At 34.6% G+C, this 12287-nt stretch overlaps 1 protein-coding gene across 1 annotated transcript in view; it reads right to left on the bottom strand.

The window, feature by feature from the left end:
• LOC140152809 (uncharacterized) overlaps positions 1-12287 on the bottom strand; it is a 172665-nt gene that overhangs the window by 28846 nt on the left and 131532 nt on the right. Inside the window, 3 exon segments of the mRNA XM_072175309.1 lie at positions 5061-5150; positions 8661-8743; positions 9228-9472. Coding sequence (XP_072031410.1) covers positions 5061-5150; positions 8661-8743; positions 9228-9472 — 418 coding nt within the window.

Here is a 12287-nt window from a genome sequence, read left to right as displayed (position 1 = left end):
GTGGGTTGGTAATAGAGTCGGCACAAATGACATGGGGAATTCTCAAGGTGGTGTACTCCAGATATGAAATGAGTTATGAATATACTGGCGAGGTAGAGAGATAACACATATAGATGGATGGGTGAAAGAATTTGGTTACAAAATAGCAAGCTTAATATGTGGATGTACTGAGCTTCTTTTTTTTTTGTAAATGCTAAATGATGATATTATTTATTGTTGGAAATATTGATAGTTGTTAGTTCACATTGAACTAAAATGACTTGTTTTGTACTAACAGACCAAAGTACAGTTACTTGTAACAATTTACAGAAAAAATACAATTGAGCCATATATTTTGAATTGGTGAATTAAAATGTTGTGATGAATCAGAGAAGGGACAACCCAACAAAATACTACAAAACAAATTATGTGATCAATTAACTTAGAAGCTCTTAGACACAGTTTTAATTGTTGTTTTTTTTTAAAGGGATCACATTTTTCATATTATTAAGAAGAGTCTTTTCATATGACTGGACCTTACAAGCTTTTTAGTCAAAGAATTCAAAATTTGAATACATACATCAAAATATATTAAAGGTTTGGTGAATTTTCAAATTGAGTTGCCCAATGTCAGGCCCGAATTGTAGCAGTATTATATAGGTTGCTGCCCCCTGTTGTTAACAGTTTTCAATCTAAATTTAGGCTAATCCAGTTGAAATCCATACACACCCTATGAGGACATGGCCTTAATCTTTCATACACAGGATGTGAATTTTAATTGGGATTAACTGAATGGGTAACTCCATTTGAAGTCTACACCCCTGCGTGGGAGATTAACATCATGTCTTCCGTAGGGGGTGTATGGCTTTCAACGGGAATAGCCCAATGGGGTAAAATCGAGTACAAATGACATTTAGAAATAGTTGCTGCTATAAAAAATGGTAAAACATGTCACATCATATTGGATGAAAAAGACGTTTACTTCACAACATTTTTAAACAGCAAATCACTTAAGCACACAATGGGTCTCTTCAAATTCAAAAACAGGAATGTGAAATAAAACTTTGTACAAATTGAGTTTTTTCCAGAAAGGAATTCCCCACTGACACAAACATAGTACTTGTTGAAGTACAAGTTCATAAATGCACATCTATATACAACTCAAATCCCCTATGTCATTTCACCATGGGTCTCATCATAGGACAAGATGAAGACTGGATGAGGAGTGCAACTGGTCTTGATTAGTACCATACAGAAATACATTGTATGGTGCCTCTTGTCTTTTGGAAACACTTGGAGTGGTGGATTCAAGGGAAAATTGGCAATCTTAAAATGGGACTACTCCTTAAGTGGGACAACTCTTGTAATTCTCCAGTTGACTCATCAAGATCTTGAAAAAAGATTGAAGGAGAGAGGCATTTCTCTTGGAAAGTTTCCTCTCTGAAGTTCTATTGTTGCATATTTGTATTATTTAACAACAATATTCAACATTTCAAAACAAAAGTAACATACTTTTTATGGTCATTGTCTATTTTTTGTAGAAAATTAAGAAATGTCAGGAATTTCTTTATACCTGGGTTTATAGCAAAAGCACATATGAGATGATCCAAGTTTTTGAAAGTGAATTAATTTGGATTTCTTAATAGAACAATTGTGATTATGGACCAATCAATTTATTAAATTTATATCCAAATCTATTAGATATAAATCTTGAAAAACACTGTTCCATCATAAAAAAAAGTTTGTGAGATTTGTTTAAATCTGAAGCATGAAATCACATCAATAAATTAGGTGTTGTTTTTTTCTCCACCAAGAATTGGCTTTTGTTCTTTTCTATAATGGTTTAATTGTTATGAAAATTATTTTTATTGGAAAAAATACACAAATCCAATGGCTCTACCACCATTTTCTCCTCTTTTGTAGAAAATTTTAAGCTATATGGGTTGTGATTGAATGACTGTTTATCAATCTTAAATTATTTAAAAGTTATCGCCAAGAATCAGTAACAATTGACAGTGACATGTCTATAGCCTTAAAATGACAGTATCATTAGGTTATTCCAGTTGAAATCCTTAAGTTACACCCCCTATGGAAGACATAATCTTATCTCCCATACAGTGGGTGTAGATTTCAAATGGAGTCACCCATTCAGGTAACCCCATTTGAAATTCACACTACCTGTGTGGAAGATTAAGGTCATGTCTTCCATAACAGGTGTATGAATTTCAACTGGAATAGCCCATAGTATATTACTGGATTGATATGTCATTCGTATCGCTATTTATTACATGTCAATGATAATTTCCAATCTTGTATCTGAGTCTAACGTGTTTGATGTATTAAAAATACAAGAAGGCTAGTCAAGAAATGATATAAATAATGAACAAGAGGGATGGATGGGGTTTTGACATTGGCAAGCTTTTGCCTGCACTCGAGTTCAGTTGTGCAACTAATGATATTTTACTTATTCAGCATCTTTTCACGAGTTGCGGCCCTGCGGACTGCTACGCGAGACGAATACGCCTCAACCAGCCATTTGGCACTTCACGCATGACGCCGTTCACGCCGGTGTAGTTTTCACAGGGTTTTCGCCGTGGCAGCCCAGGTGCGCACGCCGGAATGACTCGAGACGAAGGTGTGAAACTTTTGTCAGGAACAGGCTGGTTGTACGGCAGAATCCTGTTAACCCTTCATTCCAAATTGATGTTGACTCCATGTCAAAACTTGATTATTTCAACCTAGACAACCATGTCATCAACCACTCACACACTAGTCAGTAGTGATCAAGTACCAACCAACAAAACCATTCCTACATTTGTATAACATCTTTCTTTCATTTCCGCCAAGAAGTAGGGCATTGATTATGGAATGATTAAGAGTAGCAATGGATTTGATCAAGTTTAACTCGTCTATAGCTGACAAAAAGCACAAAAAAAAGATACATAAATGAACGGAGAAAAAAGTAATTGGCTCACTCACTATTCTACTTGTTCTATAACTGCTGGATGCACTTGCTCAGTGAAGCAAACCTTATGCAAAGAAAAGTCTTGGGGCCATGTAACACCTTAATCCCTAAAGGCCTAAGGGTGCAGTGTGCACACAACACAATGCAAGTAATGAGGCAAACTAATCGTGTTATCCTACACAGTCCATACTAATTGACATTCAGGACACTGCTATAGCGTATCTCTTCACCCCCACATTATCGCCTCATTATTGACTGTTTAAAGACCCACAAGGCATGGTGAGGGTGATATCTAAAGAATTATTAAGTAAGGGGAGGGCACCGCACAAACAGTTTGTGTGTTCAGAAAGCTAATTCAAAGCTTTACTTTTCCAGTCGACAAATGTAACCAATAAACACACAATACGAGTACTCTGCCAATTGTACATTACATGTCGTAGACTGTTACTTGTACACCTTGATACATATGCTACAGGGGCAAAATGCGGCACACACAAAACCGACTAGCGCGGTTGGTCGGGGTCTTGCCTTGAATACCAACAAGGTCTCTCTGTTTGCCTTGCTAGTTGATCATGAATGGGCTTTATATACAGCTAGTTTTGTTGGTTTTTAACACAATGCTGACCCCTGAAGGCCTTGGAGAAAGTCATTGCTTTGAAAAGAAGATAGACTTTAAAACTTGGTGTAACAACAATAACTGTGAAGTTGTTACACCTATGGATGGAGTTTATCAACACACTTGATTAATTTCTAGGGTTTTTTTCCTTCTTGTTATACACATCCAAAATTGGTGATTATAGAAAATCAAATCAATTAGAGCTTTCAAATAAACAGTCAGTGATTGCTATCTACTGAAGATAGCACATCTACAAATGATGTCAACTATAATGACACAGTTTGGTTTCTGTGCAGATTAATTAATTGACCGATTGATGAACCGATTGATTGATTGATTGATTGATTGATTGTAGCAACAGTTATAAGGATGGATGTTATTAAGGCACTGACTAATTTCTACTTCTGGCATATTTCTAAATATATATTCATGAACCGTATTAATATTCATGAGGCAATGAACCAATGGCAGCGATTGATCAATTGATACTGAAAACTTTCACTAGTTATACATATCATATATAGAAAATCAGTGAGAGCAAATTAAACATCCCTGTGTATTTTGAATGGTCAGTGATTGCTATCTACTGAAGATAGCACTTGCAAATGAAGTCACCTATAATAGCAGAGTATAATGTATGTGCAAACTGAAAACTTTCACTATAGTTATACATGTACATATCTTATATTAGTGTTGTAAAGAAAATCAGTGAGAGCAAATGAAACACCCCTGTGTATTTTGAATGGTCAGTGATTGCTATCTAATGAAGACAGCTTGCTATCTACTGAAGATAGCACCTAATAATAATATTCATTTGTACCAAAATAACAGTACATTTACACACACTTTATATTTCTTGCACATAACAAAAGCAAGTATTTCTTACACATGACAAAAGCAAGTAATGCACAATATAGTATATGTGCACATCATGAGCTATCATGCCTTGCTCATGTTTCAAAAATGGGATTGATGGATTGAATGATTGATTAATTGATTCATCCTGATTGACCCATCTATCCATTGATCCTCTCTTTGATAGATAATCAATTTTGTGTTTGAATTTGCCAAAACATTTTGCATGTTTTTAGGAAAATACTGTTTGCATCACTTGTTGTTTCACATGATATGCTTCAAGTTTTTTGGGTTTTTTTAAACTACCCCTGTATGTAATTCATTTTTCAATTGCAAGAAAGGGTTGGCGGTATGCTGGATTTCTTAGGATGTACATGTTGACTGAAAAAGGCCACAGAAATGAAACACACACATTGTATTAATAATCACTTCACTGTCACTAGGATCCACAACATACACATCTATTAGCACACAGTTCTTTAACCCCAATATAATGTGTAAATTCAATGATTGACCGTTGCAACTTTGGGTACAAAAACTCATACTCTGCAACTTGAGGTCAAATTTTGCACTATGATTATTTAATTGAGGTTATTGGATTATGCCATTGAGATGAGGTTATTGTGGTCCATAGTGTGTACTCACCTGGGAAAGTCCTAGGTAGATAGAAACTGTCTCAGAGATATAAAGAAATCTGCCGTCACTGCACAGGGCAAACAGAAAGCCGTCCAGAGACTGTGAGAGAAAGCCAAGAAACAACAAAAGTGTGTTAAAACGCAACCACAGATGTTTTTTGCGTAAATATACGGGATGTAGATTGTCAACAGAGATGGCTGGTACTGACACTTGTCGCCCTATATCACCATGGAGATATGTTGTCATCATGAGCCAGCCATTATTTCTTTCCTTTTGTATCAAAAAAAGAGAGAGTGAGCAAAGGCATGTTTATCCATGAATATCTAAGTTGGTCTTCAACCTCTTTTACTCCACTCTTCAGGTTATCCATACATTGATATTAAGTGGGTCAGTTGATGGTCCGTAGTCGTACCGAACTCTATTCACAACATTTGCTCACATTGAAAGTTTTGGTAAAACTCATGTTCTCCATAATAAACATTCTTAAAATAGTGTTTGGAGTACATATTTTGGCGCCTTAAGTACGATATTATTGTATTTCAAACTTTAAAAATAGCATAACGACTGTTAGATTTTGTACGAAAGGAAGTCAAGAAACATTCATTTGGAGACAAATACCAAACAAAAAGACAGACATGAAACATGTTATGCAAACCTGAAACATGCTGTACAAACAAAGTTAGGCAAGAAAAAGGATGTTTTTAACACTTTCATGACAAGTTGATAAGACAAAGTACGCATATAGGTTTATTTGTAAACTAAGTTTGTACCAGATTGGTCTAAAATATATAGCTTGGTGTAAAATAGCTGCATCTTTCTGACCCACTGATGTAAATCAGGCAAAGCAGTGTTGTTTGTCTAAACAATAACAAAGTAGATAATTTGACATGAATTACGGTACAAAATGTAGGAAACATTTATCCCTCACTGGTTGCCTGGTTCACACACTGCTTAGAATACATTCAGTCTTACCAAAACCAATAGTATGGTTGGGGTTCAATCAACATTTCGGTTTACTTCCCCTCTAAATAAATCTGTTTTATACGGCATATTTTTATGTGATTCCAGCAAAAACAACACGTTTAACATTTTACAGTAAATGTTTAAATGTCAGGTTATATAAAGGGCATACAAAGGGTATAAAACATTTTAATAACATTCAAAACATTTTTGAACACTTGCTGCGAAACATCCTATCACATAATGTTATTTAGGCGTTGATAAAATATTTTGCAGAAATATTTTATCAAAAAATATTTTACAATAACATTTTGAAAACATTTTAGTAATGGTTTTGTAGTATTTGTTTCATATCAAATGTTTTAAAAACATTTCCATGACCTTTATATAACCCAACATTTAAATGTTATTGAAACGTTTAGCCTTTAGAAAACAAATAAAATGTTACATTTCAAAAACACTTTTTGTGTTTGCTGGGATATAAATTTTACACACCCATTGATTAAATGACAGTAGGTTTTTCCCTGGACTGGAGCAGCCAAGCAACTTGACGGGATTAACCTCCCACTAATTCAAACTAGACACAAAATGATGCCAATTTTGTACTTTAGATGCCAAACAGGGTTGCCACACCCGTCATTTGGTAGCCCAGCCCAAGTAGTGTCCCATTTTAGCCCATTTGCAGTGAATGTTGTCATGTCACAATATATAAATCATGAAGTTTTTGAAGATGATTGTTGGATATATTTCACAGAAAATAATAATAGATTAATTTTGTCTCAAAATTATGCTCTCAAATTAATTTCCAACAAGTTATATTTTAAGCAAGTTTTTGTAATTTTTGCCCATGAAATGGGCTGAAAATTTGTAGCAAATTATTTTGTAGTTGCCTAAATTTTGGCTACTGGAAAACAAAATCCGCTACAACTTGCCTAAAATTGGGCTCTTTTGAGAGATCAGGCAACAGAAACCTTTGTATTGTCAATTCAGGCAGAAGATTTGCTTTCCTGGAAAATGTCACTTTTTAATAATAATGCAAAAGGATTTTGTACCTATACCTTCCATCAATGATGATTATTTGCTGGTAGTGATTGGGTGATTTCAAGCAGTTTGCTTTAAAATGCACCCAAATTTTGGGAATTGTTATGTGCATTAATTTAGTTCATCATTAGGTTCTTAGATTAAAAAACCTCTTTACATTTGAGAGTTAAAGATCCACTTTTTATATGCAAGACAATTTGTTTTAATCCACAAACTAATGCTATATTGTCCTAGCTATATTGTCCTATTGTGTCTTTTACACCTTCCTCAAGGCAGTAAAGTAATATAAAATATTGTGATTTTCTCAAAAACTGCTCATTTTTGCAGGAATCTGGTATGCTAGTTGGATTTCCCGTGTCATTTCTTTCTGAATATGTACACTTTTATATACTTATCATTGTTACGTTTCGAAATACAATGAAAAACAATATCTAAATTACTGACTCAAGGAAGGCATACAGACTATTATCCAAAGTTAGACTCTACAACAAAGATTGAACCAAGTTTCTCATAAAAACTTACGGGAGGTCAAACATTCACAGCAATAAAAAAGTTATATTCAAAGCAATGTATAAAAAGTTTTGACATGAAAATCCTTACATAATAGGAACTTTGTAACATTTTATTACCTGCTTTCTTTCAATGTTCACCACCTGGCAATAATTGTATCATAAACCTGGTTTCATTTGTTTTTCTGTAAAGTTCATAACTCTCAAGTGAACAGCCATGTTAAAAATAATCATTTAAAGGTACTAGCGGTGATTTGCTAAATCTGAAAACCATCCAAAATCAGAATTTTATATTTTTGAAAATATTGTATGTGTCCTACCATACCCTGCAAGTGATGAGACCAAAAAAGACCTTAGAATAGGGTTTAAATTCGATGTTTTAGTTAATGTTTGAGGAGTCTGTTCATTCGGACACTTACTGCATGCAGCATGCAATTGAAAAGTGTTTCAAATTATTCAACCATTTTTTCATCTTTTTTGTATGAATATTATCTAATGAGAATGTTATAGATTTATCCTTCAATTTTAAGGTAGTCCTGCATATTTCAAACATTCTTAAGGGATCACTGATAGTGATAGTGTCTTTAAGGCCAAACAGACTTGATGTTAATGATGTAGAGTTTCACACCACCCTCCTGTACAAAGTTTCCGTTTTGCCAACACTTTTTGCACAAACAAATAAACAAACAACAAAACTAACACCCTCTTTATCGTTCTAATATGATTTTAAATGTATTGTGTATAAAACTATGAACTATACTTATTGTATAAAACAATAAAGTAACATCACTGATCCATTTTCAATTTTCACCACAATTGGCTCATTACTGATTGTGGCCATTACATAATTTGTGATGAGATAAAGCAAAATAAATAATTTGTCGAGCAAAATCAAAACTCCGTCACAGTTGAACTTATGGTTCCAGAGATATGATAATTTCAGTGTTGCTCTGAACAATAAATAAAAATAAATAAAAAAAATAAATTGAAAACTCTTATTGGCTATATCTCAAAATCAATATTAGTAACAAGTAATTCATTTAGTTTGATCACATTACATAATAACTTCACTTGATATATCAGTTTGGATGAGCCTTACCTGTAGAATATGACTGCCCAGATTATGCTCATAGAGCTCATGAGCTACAGCAGTAGAGCCTGAGTGAGTGTGTTGATAACGACCTGAAATTAGACAAGTATAAGAAAAACTTTGCAATATGCCCACAATAGGAGATATAATTTTTTTTTCAATTATTCAGTTCTAAAACAGGGAGTCTTCAGTTTGTTTCAATGTCTTCAGATCCAGGAGTGCATGAAGGAAGCACAAAGTGGGGCAAGGACAAAATCAATATCTAACGGTCAAGACTTTGGATGCTCTCCATTTAAGTTGCAAATTCATTAGGGGGTAGTGGGGGATACACAGGTCCTGATGGAGATAAAAGCCCAACCTCCCTCGGTTATGTCATGGTTCCTACCCTTGGAATAGACATTTTTCTCAACATTCCAAAAACGTACAATTCCATAGGCAATATTCTCATGTCCACTTGTGAATTTTATACTTCATGTGCTATGTTTAAACAAGGTGAAAGTTCGAAACCTTTGGAATAGTGCATGATGGTATAGGTAGGATATAGAGAAAAAGTTCCACAGCCATTGTGTTTCTTACCTTGTAACACAGAGCGTGTAGGTGGCATATCAATGTAACTATGCCATGGTGGATCTCCCTGGCCTGAAAAATCTCTCATCTTTAGATAACTAATAGTCAGCCGTATAATAGATGCCTTGTCCAGCTGGCTAGTAATAGCAGCTGGTAAGGGCAGCATTTTGGCCAACTCGTAATACTCATAGTTCTCCTTACCGCGGCGTGAACGGGCAGCATCGCGTGACTTCTCCTTGCGCAGAGCAATGATCCTGTATGGAAAGATCACCAAAATGATAGAAAACAGTGAGATACGATCAAATAACTTCTACAAAATGTCTAGTTATGTAATAACCAATTCAGAGGTGTTGCATATGTACTGCTGTTAAGTCCCCCATTTTCAGCCCCACTGTCACTACAAAGACCCCATTTTTTCCAAACATGTGCTCCATCACCCAAAGACCCCTTATTTTTCCATGTGCTCCATCACCCAAAACCTCTTAGTTTTCCATTTGAGCTGCCACCCTAAGGTCCTTATTTTTCAAATCAAGCTGTCTGAAATAGGATCCCCCTTCATAGCCCACAATAGCCTGTATTGTCAATCCCTGTAGGAAGCCTGGGCAACCAGCAAACATGGGTTTAGCCTCCCCAAATAATACAGAGAAAAAGATGTACTTAACATTATCATTCTGTCCCATTAAACAAAGGCAAAAATCTGCTTGGTGGTTATCAATGATCTACAGTGCTCGTCAAAAGTTCTTGGGACACCGGTGGAAACACAGATATTAAAATATCACCTTATTTCCGTTATTTTTAAGATGCTGAAGACTTTCTGGTGTCAAGCCAAAACCCGGCCCTATCCTACCAACTCTTCCCTTCCCTACCAATCAATGTTGGATACTACTAGGCGAGCATGAGCAACATTTCTAGATTGAACATTGATCATGGTAAGGGGAGCAGGCTTATTTACTTTACCCTATTAAACTTGGTGTCCCAACACTTTTGATGAGCATTTAAGGTACTAAGAAGATTTCTATATCATGGTCATATTACAATTTAATTATAAGTTAACTTAATTTAAGAATTCAATTTTATATTTTCATGTTGTTTTTTACAATTGCATTTGTTTTTCACTCTTCTTCAAACTCTCCTTTGAAGCAAAATATAGCCAAATTCCCATAAATGTCTGCTAAATTTAAAAAATGCAATGATTGCGGTTGCCTAAATTACACGAAAACCTTTAACCCCATAAAAGTGCTTACAATATGAACTACAACAGCAAATTCAGCACACACAAGTACTTTGTTACCAATACAATAATGTGTCATAAAAATATACTCTTTTGCATATTTCATGCATATATTTGACTAATCTTTAAGAGCAGTCACATATCATGCCTGCCTAACTTGATTATATGCATCACACAAGAAAAGGTTAAAGCTCTGCACATATATTTTTACTATACAAAGTTACAAATTTTTAGATCTTTTTCAACATTTGAGCTATATCTCAAGAACCATTGAACCAATACTAGGCATGTTTGCACTCATTGAGATGCAATTTTCATATTGTTTTATAATATGTTTGTGAAAATTAAACATTTTTGTCAAAATTTGGTGAAATTTTGCGACTTCACCGAGAGATCTTTGGATGAAGAGAAGTACTTAATTCGCACAGACTTAGTAGCATTGGTATTCATCCCAACACCGTCATCAAATGTGATACCCACGATATTGGCAAATGGAGGGTGCCAAATAGCCCCATAAATTCACTTCTACAAAAGCGTGGTGCGGAATGGCTAATTAGGGGAATCTGCGTCTCAGCGGAATCCAAAAAAGAAGTACGGAGAGTTGTCAAATAACTCAAGGTGTAAACTTACCCATTTCTTCACACATTATTATATGTCTGCCTCTAAAGTATATTTGCCAGAAGCATTACAAAACTACAAAACAATAGTCACAAACAATCTTTGAAAGTGTATGGAAGTAAATCAAGGCGGACATTTCCATCCCTTGCATTAGCCATATGGGAAAGCCAAGTTCAATTTGCCTGATTTTTCCTTTCAACTCAAAATGTATTTCAAAATTGACATTTTTATTTCATTTTAAAGGGTAAACATGCTTTCAGCAAAACAAAATTTGAAATAAAAGGATAAAATTTGAAAGGAATTGTTTGATTTTGCTGCAAGGCAATGTTGAGTTATACATCATGAAGGTGGCATTACATCTTGATCAGCTGATATGCATCAGCCTTTCAATATTTTATGTCTTGCTAACTTTTCAAGGAAGATAAACTGCCAGACCCATCATAACTATCTGACTATTTTGTACAGTATTGGCACAAACCTGTCCATTTGGATAATAACTGCTTTAATTATGTGAATTTCAATAACATGAATGATCAGCTGATCGATGTTTCTGTTTTCTATTGTTTCTGATGCAATAAACGTAAACTTCTATTGAAATGAAAGTCAATCAACTTATTAAATGGTGATGACAATGATAATAATGATGACACTGACAATGAAGATGATGATAATGATGTAAAGGGTGATTCACGGCAGTGGCGATGATGATGATAACAAAAATTATGATATCGATAGCATTATTGACAGTTATTGTAGTGGATACAATTTTCATTCAGTCAAACGTGTCATTGAAATCCCCCTTCTTGTTTGGAAAGCTTCAAATTACATTTATAAACAAAAAAACAGGACTCCTCCCCCAAAAAATAAAGGAAAAATGAATAACTGAAATCCCTTTAAGGTGGTACTACAGTCTACACCTCCTGATAAATTGTGTGACTAATTTTGCATTTTTCTCAAAAAATAACTACACACTGGTAACAAAAGTTATTTATATTAATAGGGGCATGGAATCCAATTACTTCACTGAAATTTCAGTGATTCAAGACAAGTGGTTCATTATATATGTTAAGAAATAAGGTACATTCTAGCGGTACCTGTTTTCTTATCATAAATAACGTAAGCCTACTGCTTGTCTTGAGTCACTGAATTTCCAGTGTAGTAACTGGATTCCTTGCCCCTACAATATACATAACCTTTGTTACCAGCGTGTTATTATTTTT

The sequence above is a fragment of the Amphiura filiformis genome, chromosome 5 (genome assembly GCF_039555335.1).
Source record: "Amphiura filiformis chromosome 5, Afil_fr2py, whole genome shotgun sequence".
In the NCBI taxonomy this organism is placed as follows: Eukaryota; Metazoa; Echinodermata; class Ophiuroidea; order Amphilepidida; family Amphiuridae; genus Amphiura; species Amphiura filiformis.
The sequence above is the reverse complement of the archived record's forward strand: the minus strand, read 5'-3'. Positions and strand labels throughout refer to the sequence as shown.